Source organism: Carassius carassius, chromosome 43 (genome assembly GCF_963082965.1).
Source record: "Carassius carassius chromosome 43, fCarCar2.1, whole genome shotgun sequence".
NCBI classification, from domain to species: domain Eukaryota; kingdom Metazoa; phylum Chordata; class Actinopteri; order Cypriniformes; family Cyprinidae; genus Carassius; species Carassius carassius.
In genome coordinates, this window is record NC_081797.1 from 2,963,602 (window position 1) to 2,984,852 (window position 21,251).

Genomic DNA, 21,251 nt, shown 5'->3' on the forward strand with positions numbered 1-21,251 from the left:
AATAATAAATACATTTATATATACAGTACAGACCAAAAGTTTGGAAACATTACTATTTTTAATGTTTTTGAAAGAAGTTTCTTCTGCTCATCAAGCCTGCATTTATTTGATCAAAAATACAGAATAAAAATGTAATATTGTGAAATATTATTACAACTTAAAATAATAGTTTTCTATTTGAATATACTTAAAAAAAAAAAAATTATTCCTGTGATGCAAAGCTGAATTTTCAGCATCATTCCTCCAGCCTTCAGTGTCACATGTAACATCAGTCGATCACATGATCATTTAGAAATCATTCTAATATTCTGATTTATTATGAGTGTTGGAAACAGTTCTGCTGTCTAATATATTTGATCAATAAAAGGTTAAAAAGAACTGCATTTATTCAAAATAAAAAATTTCTAATAATATATATTCTAATAATATATTTCCTTTACTATCACTTTATATCAATTTAACACATCCTTGCTGAATAAAAGTATTGATTTTATTTTAAAAAAAGAAAGAAAAAAAATTAATGACCCCAAATTACTGACCAGTAGTGTATATTGTTATTACACAATATTTATATTTTAAAAACATAGCTTCTTTATTTTTTTTATTTATAATTTTTTTTTTTACTTTTACTTTTTATTCATCAAAGTATCCTAAAAAAGTGTCACATGTTCTGAAAAAATATTAAGCAGCAGAACTGTTTCCAACTTTGATAATGAATCATCATATTAGAATGATTTCTAAAGGATCATGTGATAATGATCCTAAAAACTCAGCTTTGCATCACAGGAATAAATGATAATTTAAAGTATAATAAATTAAAAAACAATTATTTTAAATTGTAATAATATATCACAATATTACATTTTTTTCTGTATTTTTGATCAAATAAATGCAGGCTTGATGAGCAGAAGAAACTTCGTTCAAAAACATTAAAAATAGTAATGTTTCCAAACTTTTGGTCTGTACTGTATATATATATATATATATATATATATATATATATATATATATAATTATAAAATGTTAACATATTAATACAAATAAATGTAAAATAATATAAAATATTAGAAATGCATTTGTTGCTTCATTTAAAAGCATGGTTATTTTGAATATGGCTGTTAACAAACTTTTAGGACTGCAACTAACTTTTTTCCTAATAGAACTAGAAATGAGCGAAATGAAATTGATATGAGCACCAGAAGAACAAAATAATCAGTTTAAAGGGATAACACTCTTTATTCCAAATATCAAACTGTTTCATACTGCCTGATTCTGCTGTCAGGTAAAATTACGCAGTTACATCTCTGTTTTTTACAAGCCCTTGTTGTGGAGAAAACCCCCCAGAATCTTCCTGCTTCCTCAGATCAGTACAGAGTTTAAGTTTTCCACATTCAAGAATACATCTGATAAATACAATGTAGCAAATCTACGAAAAAACACATCACTTAAACTTTCAGTCATTATGCCGTTCACGTTTGTCCTGATATATGAAGAAAAACTACTGTTTGTCCACTTTTGGTTTGTAAAAAAACAAAAAAAACAAATAGGTGACCATCACACCCAGAGTAACAAACACTAATACAAACACTTAGGGGCTAAAATGAGATGAAATGAAGAAAAACCAAAGAACTTTCTCATGCATTTCGTTCTCATTATACAAAAGAAAGAAATTCAAATGTCATGACATTCAGATTTGCCATTGCGGCAGATTCTCTGCTTGTGCCTGTGAGAGTCCTGTGCCCGGCGTGTCTTCGGGACCCCTTCAGGAGTCTGGGCTGCGTCCAGGAGGGGGCGCCGCGGCGTCTGTAGATCAGTGAGCTGCAGACGCTCGCTCTCAGTCTTTGACGAGTCTGTAGATGTGATGCTGGGCTCCGTGCTCGCTGGTGGACACTTCAAACACGTATGCGATGCATAGCAAGGTCTCTAGAGTGTCTCTGTTGGTCACCACCTACAACACAGACACAAGGTTTAGTCAACGAGCAGCACTCCATGCTACGCTCACAGGATCCACTTGATTTGATCCTCTGGGAGTAAGGCAAGGCAAGGCAAGTTTATTTATATAGCACATTTCGTACACAATGGTAATTCAAAGTGCTTTACATAAAAGTAGACTTAAGAGTAGAGTAGACTTAAGTGGGAGTAGACTTAAGAGAGCTTTTCATTTTGATGCAGCATTATGAAGACAAACAATGTAATAGTTACTTTCTTAGTAATAACTTTGAACGGATGAAACCATGAACTGTTCAAAATTGAGTTGATTATAATTTAACACAATTCATTAAACATCAAAACACAAAACAATTTGGCTCCTACAAAATCATTGACACAGAATGTGGTTTATGAAGCATATCTGACCCAGGGTCGGATATTTTACTAATACTAATTATTAATATCTTAGTTTTGAATCATTCAAGTAACATGACAAATGTTGCCTCACTTTCTGCACACACACTTACACACACACACACACACACACACACACACACACACACACACACACATACATATATAATATAGGACATACGACAGAAACTTATTTTGTAGTATAATGATAATAAATATGAATGAAAATAATTTTCAAATAAAATGTAAAAGAAAAAAATAATATATTATCAATGCATTTGTTGCAATTTTCTGTAATATAATAAAATTTTAATACAAAATAAATCCCTAATCAAATACAATGTTACACATACCAAAATAATAAAATATTACACATTGTTCCCTTTATTCACACCTTGACTTAAATTGTACATTTCACATTTTAAATGAAAAAAAAATCTATCTATTTTATTATTGTGCATTACAGTGTATGAGAAATGTTGGCTCACTTTAAACAATCATATACATACATTTTATTTGTAGATAATATTGATTTTATTCACATATTTACATTATCTATATGTTCTACTATTCATAGATTATTTATTATAGCCTATATTCAGTATATGATTTGAATGTGAACTACATGAATAAGGACATATGTAGAGTGGTGTTTTGGTCCGAGTGCGTCACTGTCAGTCGTTTGGACTCAATCGGGTGATTGTGTGTGAGGTCCCTCTGTGTCGGGTGAGAGGCCCATTGTTTCGGGGTCTCAGCAGAGGGCCGCGTCCCACACACTGGAGCTGTTGTCAGCCTCATTTCTCATTTCTTCAGCAGTCTTGAGTCTGTAATGACGGCTGATGTTAAACTGAATTAACTCACACTTACTGCTGAGCTGCAGGAATCACTTCACAATGAGGACAACTGTGTGATCGAAAAAGATTGCTTTGTCTGGCGCTCTCGTAGATTTTTAGGCTAAAAATCAGTTTTGAGTTTTAGTTTTACTCTAAACTAAACTGATCATAATTGCTGTCAAAATACGACAGTTTTTTATCGTTTTTAGTGTGAAACCATAAATTTAATTAAATTTAATTCAACAAGTCTAGTTTGTTTTATTTTAGTAAAAATGACTGTAGAATTGGGGATATAAAATAAAAATAAAATAAATTTAAAAGCGAAAATTGAATAATTTTTTTATTATTTGAATGCTTTCGAATACTTGAACCTAACAATAGTATATATATATATGTATGTATATGTGTGTATATGTGTGTGTTTATATATATTTATATAAATGTACGTGTGTTTGTGTGTGTGTGTGTGTGTGTGTGTGTGTGTATTAACAAATTACAAAATAAAAGAACAAAATTAAAGTAGGAATATTTTAAGAAAAAAAAAGTAAAAAATAAAGTTGTATCAATACGAGAATAAACTCTAAATTTTTCAAGAATAAAGTCGAAATTATGAGAATAAAGGCAAAATATTTTAGGAATAAAATGTAAAATTTGAGGAATAACTTCAAAATATTACTACATAAATTACCGAATAATACTACTTTTAATAACTGATTCACTGAAAACTATTAAACTTACTATGTCTGCATTTTATATCCACAGCTTTTGTATTCAGCTTGTAACTAGTAACTAGCTGTAGTTAGTGTAGTAGTGTGTCAGAATCTCTGGTTTGGGTTAATGTCTGATGTTACCTGCAGAATGGTGAAGTTCTCCAGTACACTGTTCATCATGTATTTCTCTGGTAGATGCTTGAGTTTGTGGATGAAGTTGATCATGTATTCACACAGCGGCGATCGATGGATCCTGAAGACGTATCTGCCGTTCTCGAAGCGTGCATACTCCGTCTGAACGACACACAGGTGATTACTGTTTCTCAAACTCACACACACATGCCACATAACACAATTATGATGACCTAATACGGTGATCTATTTGCATATGGAGGGGATCTTTCTCCTGGTCGGACCACTAATGTTATTTCTCACTGCCTTTAAAACAATTAGACGGAACTGTGCTGGCTGTAAGATGTTTTGGGAGTAAACACGTTGTGACAGGTCACATTTATTCCTACCTCCACCTTCTCCACCACCTGTTTCCCAAACGAGCAGACTTTAGTGGAGGAGGTGATGATCATGTTTTCTGAGCTCTCATACTGACTGGAGACGCCGTAGAAGAAGCCGCTGTCGTCCTGGAGGTTGATGCTCAGATCCGCCTGCACGACACAACACACACACACACACACACACACGTGGAAGTTTACTAAAGAAATATTGGGATGGCTTACTGATTGCATCATATATAGATATTGTTATATGTACCATAATATTCATGCACTTCAATCATACTATCAGGGGAGGGACCCAAAAACATGGTATTACTGTGGTTTCCACTTGTTTATTTTTCAATGCATTTTATTTTAGGAAAATGCATTTAAAACAAATTTGTCAAACCTGTTAAAAACATGTCTGCATTGGTTGCATTCCATCCCATAATCAAAAAGATATTAAATATTCATTTATATTTTGCATCAACAATAAGAAGCCTATTTTAATAACATTAAGATGTTACGTATTGTGACATTTTCAATGCAAATGAATGTCATAATGCAAAATATAAAAAAACATATAATGCTTTATATATAATATATTTGTACAATTTTTTTTAAATATTATTATATTATATTATATTATATTATATTATATTATATTATATTATATTATATTATATTGTTATAAATATTTAAAATAAAAAAAATATATTTTATTTATTTAAAATTATATATATATTATACACAATATATATTTTGTATTTGACACACACACGCACTTGTAATTATATTTAAGAATATTTTCATTAAACTTCTAATGATCATATAGCAAATATGAAGCCTATTTTAACAACACTAAGCTTTTATGTATCGTGTATTATGTATTCATAAAAACGCATATAGTAATTTATATAAATATTAATTTCAAATATCTTCATATATATTTTTTTGGGGGGGGGGGGGGGTTAAGTGTAGTTAAATTAGTTTAATGTCATAAAAAATAATACATAAAAAAAGAAGAAAAAAAAAACAGAATGTGAAATCTAATTTGTTCTTGCTTTTCTTGGACTCTGGGGTCAAACATGACTAATATAAGACAGTAAAGCCCCTGGCCGGGCCGGTGAGAGCCGAAAGACCAGTTGAAAAGCCATCATCGCATCCCACAATTCACAGCAGCGCAGAGGTAAAGCAGCTTCACCTTTTCCCCCCGCGCCCAATCCTCATAACGTCCCATTAAGAGCACAACACCGGCCCCGTCCCCCTCTCCGCTTTATTCCCTCGTTTATCTTCATTTCTCACTCGCCCGCTTGCCCCTCTCTCTCTCTGCGCGGGAATTCATCCAATTACAATCAAGTGCCCGCCATGCTCCAAATCACATTAGCGCGTCCGGCTGCGTGTGTAACAATTTAGCACGGCCGGCTCAAATCGGATTGCGAGCGCACTTCAAAAGCACGGGCCGATCCGTTAGGACAGGGCCGCGAGGCGCACTGTGAGATGATGGCCACAGCCGGCGTGAAATCTAATCTAGAATGCCATAGCTTCGGAGAACAAGCTAGCAGGCCTGTCAACGTCCCCATGACTAGCTGTGCCCGAGGACGCCCCAGTCATGACCTATACTTATGAGCGCAGGAAACGGCAGCCTGGCCATGCTGATGACGCTTTTTATAGCCGGATTCTTAATGGACTTAATATATCTAATGTTTCTTCACGGACACCTGAAGGGCCCCGGGCTCTGATAAAGGTCTCAGATGCTCTTTAATGAACAATTCCTGTTTTGTTGGGTGTCATGATGCCAGCATTTCAGCAGATGATACTGATCGCAGTGAAAATGCAGGATTCTCAATGCCGGAGCAAAAACTAATATTAAATCTTTACTTTAATTCGTCCCTGAAGGGCAGTTAATGCAGTGGAATAAAATGTCTGCATATTGTATAAATTTTTTTTATAAAAAGCAAAACAAAATAACTTTAAATAACACTTGTGTATATATCATTTGTAAAAAGTTGAAATATGATTTTGAAAAGAATATATATAAAATAATACATAATTATATCTCCATAAATATTTTATTTTAGAATATATATATTTATTTATTTATTTATTTATATTTATATATGAATGATATAAAATATATTACAAATATTTGTATATTCATATAAATATAATGTGTATATATAGAAAGACATTTAAACAATTTAAAAAGAATAATATTTACAAAATAATGATTAAAATATGAATAATTAAATAGCATACATGCATATTGATTGACAAAATGCATATTAATTGTAATATATTTTTTTAGATAAAATAAAATTTACACACACACACACACACAGATAGATAGATAGATAGATAGATAGATAGATAGATAGATAGATAGATAGATAGATAGATAAACAATGAGTCTAGACAGTACCATCGTACGTAATCTCACTAACACAAAAAGGCAATGATTAAGCACTTGAACAATACTTAAGTGTCTCTCCGGAGGCTGGAGGCTCTATAAATAGCGAGCAGCGTTTGGTTTGGAGCGAGTGACAGGTGCCCAAGCTCAGATTTCTCTAATGAAAGAGCAGAGCCTGTCACTCCGACCTCCAACATCTCACACTCAAGCCCTTCTCCACAGTCACTGTCCCACAATACTGATTTACAGCAGCCAATAAACAGCCTGCATCTGCATTCACTGGTTCAGAGTTAATTAGAAATAAGAAATAAGACCTTGTAAATATATAGTAAACGTATACAACTACCGTTTCAAGCCACTGTAACGATTTACTGGAGAATTTACTGTATATTTGCATGTAGTTACACATTTGTGTTTCTTCCAAATGCAAATTAGTTGGAAACCATAAGAATGTTATTTACAGATGTAACAACTATTGAAGAAAAAAATAAATAGAATAAAAATTACATAAAAAACAGCATAAAAAATAAATAAAATTAAAAATGAATTAAGTAAATCATGAAGAGAAAATAAATTCAACTAAAAATAAACAAAAATAAAATCATATAAAATTAAAAATACATAAAATTATGTTTAAAAAATAAATAACATAAAATATTAAATTAAATAAAGTAAAAAAGGATATTAAAATAAAATTAATTTAATAAAAATAAACTAAATAAAATAATATAAAATTAAACATAATAAAAAAAATATAATATAATAAATTAAAAATAAATTCGGTAAGTTTCAATAATTTCAAGCAACCTGTTTCGATTAAATACAAAATACAACAATCAAGTAAATACAAAAGGCTGATAAATATCACACACATAAATCCATATATGTATATGTTACTGCTGTCAAACAATTAATCGTGATTAATCACATCCAAAATAAACGTTTTTTTTTGTTTATATAATATATGTGTTTGTATTGTGTATGTTTATTATGTATATATAAATACACACACATACAGCCTATATCTGGAAAATATTTACATGTATTTATATGTATGTATTTATATTCATATGAATTGTATCATATGTAAAATAAATGTAATATATAAACTGAACATTTTAATTAAATATATACATGCATTTATGTGTATTTATATAAACTAAATAAATATACACAGAACACACACAAAATAAAATATTTATTTTGGATGCAATTAATCGCAATTAATTGCTTGACAGGACTAATTAATTCTGATATTGTTTTAGTTTGTCTATCTAAATAGTTGGGAAATTTTTTGAATTGCACTAGACATTTATGTCTCTTCCAAATCCAAATTAGTTAGAAAGCAAAAGAAATAAAAGGCAGAGCGTCATTTCCAGATGTACATGACTAACATGACACAAAGCTCATTGCCTGATGGTCCAAACAGAGAGCTTCATGCACCGTTGGGACGTATCTGAGGTTCTTACCCAGAACTTCACGAGGAAGAAAGCGTTAGCCGGTCCTTTCTCAAACAGCTCCTTCAGTCCTCCTTTCTTCTCTGGGAATTTGTCATAAATTTGCCGTACATCCACGGCCTCGAGGTACGGATCGCTGTACGTGGGGTTGGACTGACCGATGTGAACAAACAGGTGTTTGTTGACCTGTCCAACAGAAATGTGTGTAAGTGTGAGCCAGTTTGATCAACATGAGCATCAGTAATATACTGGTGAAGGACTCACAGTCTCTGGATCCTGAGGTTGCTCAAGGAAAGCGGAGAACTCCAGCATGCGCAGTCTGGAGCTGGCGATGCTTCGGCCCTGCCAGGGAGGCGCGCCTGAGGAGATCGACAGACCCGTAGTGCTGTCATAACCTGAGGAAGCCATCATGACCCATACTGACCATTATACTGTAGCTCATTCAAATCAGGAGCAGCTTTTAATGATACAGACCTGTCATCGGCGGAGGACCACTGGCCTGCATGACGAAGTTCTGTTGAGAAAACGGCTTGATGCTGTTTGGAAAAGACGATTACATGCCAGCTTTTATGATGTGATGCATACAATATATATATTTATATATATATATATATATATATATATATATATATATATATATATATATATATATATATATATATATATATATATATATATATTTATAGGAATAATATAACATACAACTTTATAAAAGATTCCATTTTAAAAGTTAAATAATATAAAAATACATTATACATAAATATTGTAATATAAAATCTTTTATTGAATATGTACATTTTAATTTAACTTAATATATTTGTACACACATGTATTTTTACACACACATTATATATATATATATATATATAAAACAAAACAAAAATATTACATTGAAATATAGAAATAAATATATAAGTTATGTTATATACAATATATTTATTTTATTATATATATATATATTTAGCTTAAAAATTAAGCTAAAATTATGTTGTGTGTGTATATATATACATATATGTGTGTGTGTGTGTGTGTGTGTGTGTGTGTGTTTGTGTGTGTGTTTGTGTGTGTGTGTGTGTGTGTGTGTGTTTGTGTGTGTGTGTGTGTGTGTGTGTGTGTTTGTGTGTGTGTGTGTGTGTAACTTTTTTGAATTAAGCTTTTTTTTTTTAAAGTACACGTGTATTTAAAATTATTTAATATAAAAATAAAAACTATGAAAATATATTATACTTATGTGACCCTGAAGCACAAAAGCAGTCTTAAGTCGCTGGGGTATAATTTAAAAAATAAAAATAAATAAATAATAAAAAAAGCATTTTATGGGTCAAATTTATTTTTCTTTTATGCCAAAAATCATTAGGATATTAAGTAAAGATCATTTTCCATGAAGATATTTTGTAAATTTCCTACCATAAATATATCCAAACTTAATTTTTGATTAGTAATATGAATTGCTAAGAACTTCATTTGGACGACTTTAAAGGTGATTTTCTCAGTATTAAGATTTTTTTTTAAAGTCACACATCTTTTATCAGATCAAGTACATTTTCTATTTGTCAAGTTTGGTTTGGCTTCTCTGTAAGCTCTGTGTCCTCTGTGAACGCAAACCATACTAACCATTAAACTGAGTCGGATGTGCAAACGCTTGTAAACTGATCAGATCTAATCACAAAGATATTAAAACTCACACAAAACATGAACTTACTCTTCAGGGCCCGTGGTTTGTCCTGCGAGAGCTCCATGCCAAAACTACAAAAACAAAGGCATGAAATGACGATTAGCCTTCTGTCCAGAGCGAAGGCGTTCATCAGTGATGTTAAGTGTGAGGCGCTCACCCCAGCAGCGGTCGGGTAGGCCGGCCTCGAGAGACCCTGCAGAGCCATCTTGTTCTGAAAGGCCGACGCTGAGATGATCTGAGCCGACGACATGCTGGACATACTCTGCATGGCTTTGTCTTTGGCCACCTGGTCCTATCAGAAGACAACAACATCAGGAACATCAGAAATGTACACCCCATTCAACTGTAGGTTGAGTTATTTTTATTAATAACGATTTGTCTACATACTGAAATCTCATATTGATGATCAACCAAAAATGAGATGCTACAGGGGAAAAACTTCCTAGACAAGGAGGTAAAGTCTTTTACCCTCTGTGGTAAAAGATTTTATGTCTTTGATTTGATCTGCTGATTTCATTGGCACCAGCAAGATCCAAATGATTTAAATTCATATTTAAGAAGCTTTACTGGCAAGGTAAAACGAAGCTTTACAAACACTGAATATACATATTTTCACATGCATTGAAAACATGGGTGTGTGGGGGAAGGCTGAAGGTGGTTTATGGCTCTGGCAGTGTTTGAGTGGTGTTGACAGGTTGACTCCTTCTCCTAGCGGTCAAATGGAGAACTGGGAGCTCTCGCTGTGAATGTGAGATGCCCAGAACCAAATCCATCATGCAAACAATGCATTTGCAAATTGCATTCAATGTTGAGGAAGTTAATAGCTGCAAGCTACTCATAACCAGGGCCATTGCTGGTGTTTGTGGCGTTGTATCAGTGGGCCCTGTTTGAAATTGTTTAATTTACACCATTTTTTTCAGGTCTGTAGGCGTCCAGGTACAGAAACCGAATAATTAAATGTAAAACAGCACTGCACAGTCTTCACTGTAAAAAATAAAATATACAATCAAACCTAAATTTATGCAGACACCTTCAACATTTTTCACAGTATCACAGTTTATTTGCTATAGTTTAGAAACTGGTAATAAAATAATTAAACTGTCAGAACAAATTCATCTTGATAATGTCAGATAACTTTGATAGAAAGATTTGTAATGGATTACAATTCACCAAAACTTCAGACAACTGTTAGTATGATAATATTTACACAACTATCAATACTTTGTTGATCAATTACCCAGCAATACTTCATTTTGTTCAATCTGTGGTGTGAAAAGGTTGCATTAGCAATTAAAGAAAAAAAGACATATTGCAAAACATGGTCAGGTCAAAGTTTCTGAATAATTTCTGGTCCCAATTATTATTATTTTTGTCTTATCAATTTCACTAGTAGTCCACTGCATGAAGAATTTTTGGGTAATATATGTCAAAGTTTGCTATACTCACTTACATAAATGAATTAAATTGTCCTGCACCTAGTAAAAATTTTTTATAAATTATATCTGGTGTCTGAACTGACTCAAATGACTTGCGATCCCCAAACTGAACCAATGATTCGCGAACCCGCTTTGAACTCCCGAACTGACTCAAATGATTCGCAAACCCCCTACGAACTCCCGAACTGATTCAAATGATTCCCAATCCCGCTCCGAACTCCAAACTGACTCAAATGATTCGCGAGCCCGCTCCGAACTCCCGAACTGATTCAAATGATTTGCGATCCCCAAACTGACTCAAATGATTCGCGAACCCACTACGAACTCCCGAACTGATTCAAATGATTCGCGAACCCCAAACTGACTCAAATGATTTGCAGAACCGCTTTGAACTCCCAAACTGATTCAAATGATTCATGCTCCGAACTTCCAAGCTGACTTAAATGATTCACAATCTGAAGTTCCCATCCAAATCAAATGACACCGCAAGCGCTACTATTGGCTTAGTTCTCTAGTATAGTAAAGCATGTTGTTAACAAATAAAATGTGAATATTTCTATTCCGAACTGCTTTCCACGTCGAAACATCCATGAACATAACCAGCTGAGCAGATCACTCTCTCACTATTTGATTGCTCTAGTCTTTATCCACTCATCATCATCATCCACCAATCAGAACACACGAGAACTCTTTGACCACAGCTGCTGTGCTTCAAAGCTCTTGCAGCAGCTCAACACTGGTTTTCTCTGAGGTGGTCGGATCACATCAGATTGTGGTTAATCTTGCAGGTCATGACTTATATCTACTCTCCCTCTCCCTGCAGTTTGGTAATATAAAGATTCCTCCTTTGAACTCCCACCTCTTCTGTGTGTTTTATTGTTCTGGGTCTGAATTTGGGCTCCTGGGGTCTCAAAAAAGAAACTTTTCAATCTCCAAGGTGAACGTTATGACAACAAACTCTTAGAAAAAAAAGTTTATTGGGGTCCTATATAGAACCATAGGGTTCTTTACTCAACTCCAAAGAACCTTTTAGGCTAAAAAGATTATATAATGACAAGAAAGAACCCTTTTGGCACAAAGGCTCTTTAGGCTATTATTCATTCATTCATATCTTGAATTTTGTGATCATTCACATGCATTCATAAATGCATTTGAATACACAGAATAATGCAGTGAAAGAAAGCACTCAAAGTGCACACACGCACTAGTATGACATCATGTAACTTTACATTAGCCTAGATGCCTGCACTTTTTAGGCACGATTTGTTTTGTTTTTGAATATACTTGATACTGTTAAAAGGCACATCATTAAAACAAAAAATACAAGTTCACATATCACACCTTAACACGCGTGGAAAACGTAATTAGAACTAGCTACAAAATTAGTTTAAAATGCCTATCCATATACAGCTAGGATTCGCGAACCCCAAACCCGCTTTGAACTCCCGAACTGATTCAAATGATTCGCGATCCCCAAACTGAACCAATGATTCGCGAACCCGCTTTGATCTCCCGAACTGACTCAAATGATTCGCCATCCCGCTCCGAACTCCCGAACTGATTCAAATGATTCAGAATCAGAATCAGAATCAGAATGAGCTTTATTGCCAGGTATGTTCACACATACGAGGAATTTGTTTTCGTGACAGAGCTCCGCAGTGCAACATAACAGCGACAGAACAAAAAACACAATAAGGAATAAAAAATACAAAAAAATACAAATAGGTGGGTAAGGATTGACAATATACAAATTGACAATGTATGGCAGGTATATTAAAAAGAGCATTTATGTATGTACATGTATATTATGTGCAAAAGATTTACGTGTACGCTAAGTATGTGTGTTGGATAAAGAGTGTAGTGTATATAAATATAAATAGTGTAGTGTGTCCCACAGTTATTATCAGCTGTTCATAAGATGGATTGCCTGAGGGAAGAAACTGTTCCTGTGTCTGGTCGTTCTGGTGCTCAGTGCTCTGTAGCGTCGACCAGATGGCAACAGTTCAAAGAGGGAGTGTGCTGGATGTGAGGGGTCCAGAGTGATTTTAACAGCCCTTTTGCTCACTCTGGATAAGTACAGTTCTTGAATAGATGGGAGGGTTGTACCGATAATTCGCTCAGCAGTCCGGACTACCCTCTGTAGTCTTCTGAGGTCAGATTTAGAAGCTGAGCTGAACCAGACAGTTACTGAAGTGCAGAGGATGGATTCGATGATGGTGGAGTAGAACTGTTTCAGCAGATCCTGTGGCAGGTTAAACTTCCTCAGCTGGCGAAGGAAGTACAACCTCTGCTGGGCCTTTTTCACAATGGAGTCAATGTGAATGTCCCACTTCAGGTCCTGAGAGATAGTGGTGCCCAGGAACCTGAATGACTCCACTGCAGTCACAGTGCTGTTCATGATGGTGAGTGGGGGGAGTGCAGGGGGGTTTCTCCTGAAGTCCACGATCATCTCCACTGTTTTGAGCGTGTTAAGCTCCAGGTTGTTGAGACTGCACCAGACAGCCAGCTCTTTAACCTCCTGTCTGTAAGCAGACTCGTCACCGTCCTGAATGAGGCCGATGAGTGTGGTGTCATCTGCAAACTTCAGGAGCTTGACAGAGGGGTCCTTAGATGTGCAGTCAAAAATCGCGAGAGTTCGCGAAAAATCGCGACAGCTCGGCAGTTCGTTCGCGATCCCGCTACGAACTGCCGAGCTGATTCAAATGATTTGCGATCCCCAAATTGACTCAAATGTTTCGCGAACCCGCTTTGAACTCCCTAACTGACTCAAATGATTCGCGAACCCGCTACGAACTCCCGAACTGATTCAAATGTTTCGCGATCCCCAAACTGACTCAAATGATTCGCGAACCCGCTTTGAACTCCCGAACTGACTCAAATGATTCGCGAACCCGCTTTGAACTCCCGAACTGACTCAAATGATTCGCGAACCCACTACGAACTCCCGAACTGACTCAGATGATTCGTGAACCCACTATGAACTCCCGAACTGGTTCAAATGATTCGCGATCCCGCTCCGATCTCCCGAACTGACTCAAATGATTCGCGATCCCACTCCAAACTCCCAAACTGGTTCAAATGATTCACGCTCCTTACTCCCAAAATGACTCAAATGATTTGCAAAAGAAGTGGAAAATGCAGCAGAGTTCAGTGCAATGACTGAAATCAGTGAATTGTTTCCTTTTGAACTTGTTCGTAAGAACGAACCGACTCACTAATGAATCAGTCATTCTAAAGCTTCACGTGAGAAGTATACGTAGGAAACATCTTATTATTGCCTCAGTTAAAAAAAATAATAAGTATATCTATTAAAAATAAATATTCTGAATATAATAAATATAACCAAAATACAATAAACTGCAACAGACTTCTGAGACTGCTTTTTCTGAACTTGATCATCTGAAAAAACTGATTTAAAAAAGTATTTCTAAAGTTTCGTACTAGTAAGGACATTTTATTATCTTATTTTATTATTTTTCTTTATTAGCATTTTATTATTTTTATATATATTTTATCATAAAAAATGTTTATCTATTAAAATAAATGCATTGAAATATAATAAGTATATATTTAATTATACAGAATATATATATATATATATATATATATATATATAAAGCATATCTAAATATAATGAACCATATACTTAATATATTATTTAAAAAAAAAAATATATATATATATATATATATATATATATATATATATATATATAAAATGCAACAGGCACACTCATACACAGTGACTGGAATCAGTTCATTGCAAAATGTATGAATCTTCCTTTTTATTGCTTCATATAGATACATTTTACAACCCGAATTCCGGAAAAGTTGGGACGTTTTTTAAATTTTAATAAAATGAAAACTAAAGGAATTTCAAATCACATGAGCCAATATTTTATTCACAATAGAACATAGATAACGTAGCAAATGTTTAAACTGAGAAATTTTACACTTTTATCCACTTAATAAGCTCATTTAAAATTTAATGCCTGCTACAGGTCTCAAAAAAGTTGGCACGGGGGCAACAAATGGCTAAAAAAGCAAGCAGTTTTGAAAAGATTCAGCTGGGAGAACATCTAGTGATTAATTAAGTTAGTTGATATCAGGTCTGTAACATGATTAGCTATAAAAGCTTTGTCTTAGAGAAGCAGAGTCTCTCAGAAGTAAAGATGGGCAGAGGCTCTCCAATCTGTGAAAGACTGCGTAAAAAAATTGTGGAAAACTTTAAAAACAATGTTCATCAACGTCAAATTGCAAAGGCTTTGCAAATCTCATCATCTACAGTGCATAACATCATCAAAAGATTCAGAGAAACTGGAGAAATCTCTGTGCGTAAGGGACAAGGCCGGAGACCTTTATTGGATGCACGTGGTCTTTGGGCTCTCAGACGATGCCAACTAAAGCTCTATCATGCAAAAAGGAAGCCATATGTGAACATGGTCCAGAAGCGCCGTCGTGTCCTGTGGGCCAAGGCTCATTTAAAATGGACTATTTCAAAGTGGAATAGTGTTTTATGGTCAGACGAGTCCAAATTTGACATTCTTGTTGGAAATCACGGACGCCGTGTCCTCCGGGCTAAAGAGGAGGGAGACCTTCCAGCATGTTATCAGCGTTCAGTTCAAAAGCCAGCATCTCTGATGGTATGGGGGTGCATAAGTGCATACGGTATGGGCAGCTTGCATGTTTTGGAAGGCTCTGTGAATGCTGAAAGGTATATAAAGGTTTTAGAGCAACATATGCTTCCCTCCAAACAACGTCTATTTCAGGGAAGGCCTTGTTTATTTCAGCAGGACAATGCAAAACCACATACTGCAGCTATAACAACAGCATGGCTTCGTCGTAGAAGAGTCCGGGTGCTAACCTGGCCTGCCTGCAGTCCAGATCTTTCACCTATAGAGAACATTTGGCGCATCATTAAACGAAAAATACGTCAAAGACGACCACGAACTCTTCAGCAGCTGGAAATCTATATAAGGCAAGAATGGGACCAAATTCCATCAGCAAAACTCCAGCAACTCATAGCCTCAATGCCCAGACGTCTTCAAACTGTTTTGAAAAGAAAAGGAGATGCTACACCATGGTAAACATGCCCCGTCCCAACTATTTTGAGACCTGTAGCAGAAATCAAAAATGAAATGAGCTCATTTTGTGCATAAAATTGTAAAATTTCTCAGTTTAAACATTTGCTACGTTATCTATGTTCTATTGTGAATAAAATATTGGCTCATGTGATTTGAAATTCCTTTAGTTTTCATTTTATTAAAATTTAAAAAACGTCCCAACTTTTCCGGAATTCGGGTTGTAGAAGAGCGTGATTATTCAGTTTATTCAGTAGATTACTCATCCATTTTTAGTCACTTAGCCTACTCCTCAGCACCTGTCGGATATATTTTGCTATAACTTAAGTGAATTTACAGCAACGTTGCATCATGCGAGCGTGCATGGAGAGTCGTCCACAACTAGCCCAAGCAACTGCTGTGTCCTTGAATCATGACCAGCCGATGCATTCTTCAGTCCTGATCTGGCAAATGCTGCAGGCTGAAATATGGGCATGTGTCTGTCCATCACAGTTCTCAGTTACAGAAACATATTTAAAAGGGCTGTCAGTGTTAGCCGTGTGACCAGTACCACACTCAGACAGCTGGGCCAAGATGGCCGACAGCCATTGGGTGAACTATGCCATATGATGAAAGACAGGAGCACGCAAAGAGAAGACTAAGCCCTTATACAGCCAGAGGTCATGCGTTTCCTGAAAATTAGAGACGTGCTGAAACTGATTTATAGTGTAGTGTGTGGTATATTTGCATCTGAATAATGCCTAGGCTATATTCACTTGGATATTAGTGCAATTGTCCAGAATCTGAGCCTTACTTTGTATCATTAACAAATGCTTTGGCTGTAAAGTGATAATGGTGCTAATTTGCAAACAGGTGATCAGCATTAGTAGAGTTCATTAGCTACCTTGAGTTTCACCTGGATTTCCCGAGCTTTCCGTCGCGCCAACACCTGAATGTGACTGGAGACCTGGGGGAAGCACACAAGATTTTAGCCTAGCTGATCGTACCGTTTAAAAAATTCATAATCATTTATTTCCTAAAGGAGTAGTTCACCCAACAATGAAATATTGGTTAAAATGTGCTCACCCTCAGGCCATCCAAGATGTAGATGAGTTTGTTTTTTCATCAGATTTGGAGAAATGTTAGCATTACATGACTTGCTCACCAATGGAAGTGAATGGGTGCCGTCAGAATGAGAGTCCAAACAGCTGATAAAAACATCACAATAATCCACACCACTCTAGTTCATCAGTTAACATCCTGTGAAGCCAAAAGCTGGGTGTTTTTAAGTAACGGATCCATTATTAAGGCGATTTAACTTCAAACCGGACAAAATATGAGTCCATAATCCATAATAATGTTTCCTCAAGTGAAAAAGTCAATTTTCTATTGTACCCTCAAATAAAAACTCATCAGCATTTTCGTTTAGATCAGTTTTGGACTGTTTTGACTCATAAACGGTGCTTGATCTTCAGATTTCACACCTGATTCAGACCACATGATTGTTTCACTAGAGAAAGGAATATTATGGATCATGGCTCATATTTAGCTGGAAGCAACCATTTGAATTTAAAAATGACTTAATAATGGATTTAAGTTTTTCACGTCTGAAGATATTAACTGATGGACTGGATTGGTGTGAATAACTTGTGGATTATTGTGATGTTTTAATCAGCTGTCTGGACTCTCATACTGATGGCACCCATTCATCCTATTGGTGAGAAAGTGATGCAATTCTACATTTCTCCAAATCTGATAAAGAAACAAACACATCTACATCTTGGCCTGAGGGTGAGTGCATTTTCAGCCAATTTTAATTTTCAGGTGAACTACTCCAGTTGCTGGCCTCCATTGACTATATTAAGGAGAGAGAAAAAATACAACTGAAGTCAATGGGAACCAGAATCTGTTTAGATACCAACTCACTTCAAAATGTTAAACAGAAGAAAGTAAATAAATGTCTCGGTCTCGGAAGCCCAACTTAAAACAAACAACTTTGCTCTGTAATTTTTAACCAAGGTTGTGCGAGACAAACACAGATGATGAATTCATACAGAATTGAAATCACAAAGTACGCATGGAAACCTTTACCTAACCAGCGATTGCTTTGACCTTCATCTGTTCACTTACCAGGTGCGATTCTAGTTTCCCTTCTTGTATTCAGTTATTATTTTACCTCTCGGTCCCCCAGCTCACCTCGACTCTCTCCGAGGGCATAAGACTCAATATGTGACAAGGCCAGAGTGACATCATGCGATATTGAATGCCGGCGGGAACGCTATCGTATTTCAAATCCCAACTCCAGCAGTGTGTGATGTGCCCCGAATCATAACAGGACGACCGGGAGAGAGCAGTTGTTTGTGGGTCTAACGAGCAGGACTGAGAGAGGTGCTGAAGACACACACCGATATCCGATCCGCGCTCGATAAATCACACCACTGAAGTGCATTTCAGCATGGAGGCCCTCAGGGGCCAAACATTTACACTCAGTGAAAGTCTGTTTGGGAGTTTAACAGGACAAGCCCATCTCTAAGTCCCAGTCTGACATTTGCTGTACTTCCTGTTGCTGTTAATGTGTGACACAGAGGTCAAATAAAAGTAATTGGCCAATTTAATCCACTTAGTTAAACTGTAGCTACTATTTTAGACTTGCATTCAAAGATGTGCATGCAAATGCAAATGTAATTTCCTAATCATACTTTTTGTCTTATCCAATAAAAATATATTAACTTAAGGTAAATTCACCTTTTTTTTTACGTACATTTTTATTTAAAGTGACCTACGATCTTGATGTGAAAAAAAAAAAAATGTAAAAAATATATATATTTAAGATTGATTTTCTCTTTTTTTCTTGTTGTTAACTCAAGGTTTATGCTCAAAAACAAAAAATCAGTACTTTGCTACTGATATACGAAAAAAAAACCAGGATATATATGCTCTGACGACAAGTAATATCTTACACAATTTTGAACTAATCAACTAATTTTATTTTAGCTTTTTCTGTTTATATTTAGTTTTAGGTTTTTTTAAAGGAAAAAAGATGTATTTTATTATCCAGTATTCTCAAATTTGATTTCTCTACCTGTTTCCTGGTCCGTGTCTTTCCCGTTCGAAGCTTGATGTATCGCGCAATCAGCTCATTTCGTCCTGAAAAAAGAAACAGAGAAGGTTTACAGTCAAAACTGAAACTGGATATTTATAGAAGACAAAACTGTAGGGCAGGACTTGGTTTAATATCGATTAAATCATTATTGATTAATATTGATAGACTGACAGAATAGATGGATTGAGCCAGTTGCTTTAAAAAATAAATGAAGACAAGAAGACAATTTTCTTTACAATAACCAAAGTGCAAGTAAATAACAAAATAAATAGTGTGTGTGTGTAAATATGTGTTTTTTTTGGGGGGGGGGGGGTGTCAGCTATGCTCCTTTGACATGAGATATTTACATAATTAATATTTCAATAATTCAACAATACATTTGCATATTTACATATTATTGATGTCACTCAATGGTCACACTGACATGCAGGTAAACAGATTAAATATTTATATTTTTAGTGTTTATTTATTTGACATTTTTATAATTTAATTAATTTTTTAACTCACTAACCCACTGGAATAAACACACACACACATGTATATATATATATATATATATATATATATATATATATATATATATATATATATATATATATATATGTATATACTGTATGTATATGTGTGTGTGTGTGTGTGTGTGGAATGTATTTTCTTTCCCTTTGCTTTTTTATATCAATATGGTACATTAAGTTGTAAGTTTAAAACAAGTTAACCTAAAAGTCTGAATATATTACCTAAAATAAACAACTTAGATTACGTAACAATTTACAGTTTTCATCATTTAATCTGCAATTAGTAATGGACACACACACACACACACACACACACACACACACACACACACAGACATATAATAAACCAAAATAAAATAATAAATTAATTACATAAAATAAGTAATAATAAAACTAAGTTTTAAAAATTTACAAAATAGGTTAGATCTCCAAGCTACAGTAATGTTAAAAGTTTTAGACACTTGTGTAAAAATGCTGTAAAATGAGGATGCGGTCAAAAATAATGTCATAAATACATTTTATCACATTTATTAACTAAGTGAAATGAACATTTGGTGTGTGCATTCTTTAGTCCTCGGTGCACTTGCTCATAGTTTTTCAGGGAGTTTGCAGGTAGGTCTCTTGAAGCGTCTTGGAGATGTTGGCACAGTTCTTCTGGATTGAGTCTGTCTCAGTTTGTTCTGTTTCTTCATGTCACTCCAGACAGACTGATGAAGATCAGATCAGATCAGATCTCTGTGCGCAGCACTGGCTGCTGTCAGACTAAAAACTCACTGCATTATTACTGATATTTCCTTCTGACACACTACAGCAAAATATAGAAATAATTGACAAACTATTTTTTAGCTGCTGAAAATACTAGTGTTCTAATCATTTTGATTGTGTGTGTGTGTGTTTTATATATATAATAAACATTTTTCTAACCATGATCCTGCAACTCATCTCATGTGATAAGCAGATCACACACGACCTGTGTTTGTTGCAGGACTGATGTTGCTGGAGGCATGAAGTGTGTTGACAGTGAGTTTGAGTAAGTGCATAGCTAACGTAAGAACGTTTACCGAAACAAACACACGTCTTCATCGGCTGCAGTGGCACGATCGAGCAAGTCATTCATATGTGCACTGGGGAATTTATTCAACGGGATCCTGTGCTCGACGTAACTGTATTTGGCTTGGAGATCTTATCTTTCAGGGTTTTCAATCGAGCACAGTGATGC

At 34.9% G+C, this 21,251-nt stretch overlaps 1 protein-coding gene across 3 annotated transcripts in view; it reads right to left on the minus strand.

Annotated features, from left to right (window-relative positions):
* Positions 1–1,224: 1,224 nt before the first annotated feature.
* LOC132125112 (transcriptional enhancer factor TEF-3-like) overlaps positions 1,225–21,251 on the minus strand; it is a 37,804-nt gene continuing 17,777 nt past the window's right edge. For 2 of the 3 annotated variants that reach the window (XM_059536341.1, XM_059536339.1), the window contains exons 3-12: positions 19,497–19,561; positions 17,319–17,381; positions 10,077–10,211; positions 9,947–9,990; positions 8,719–8,780; positions 8,509–8,639; positions 8,257–8,430; positions 4,408–4,548; positions 4,028–4,180; positions 1,225–1,948 (exon numbers count right to left, since the gene is read on the minus strand). In XM_059536341.1, coding sequence (XP_059392324.1) covers positions 1,835–1,948; positions 4,028–4,180; positions 4,408–4,548; positions 8,257–8,430; positions 8,509–8,639; positions 8,719–8,780; positions 9,947–9,990; positions 10,077–10,187 — 930 coding nt within the window. In that variant the 5' untranslated portion in view covers positions 10,188–10,211; positions 17,319–17,381; positions 19,497–19,561 and the 3' untranslated portion in view covers positions 1,225–1,834. The remainder of the gene's footprint in view (positions 1,949–4,027; positions 4,181–4,407; positions 4,549–8,256; positions 8,431–8,508; positions 8,640–8,718; positions 8,781–9,946; positions 9,991–10,076; positions 10,212–17,318; positions 17,382–19,496; positions 19,562–21,251) is intronic. The other variant, XM_059536340.1, reaches the window with a different exon arrangement.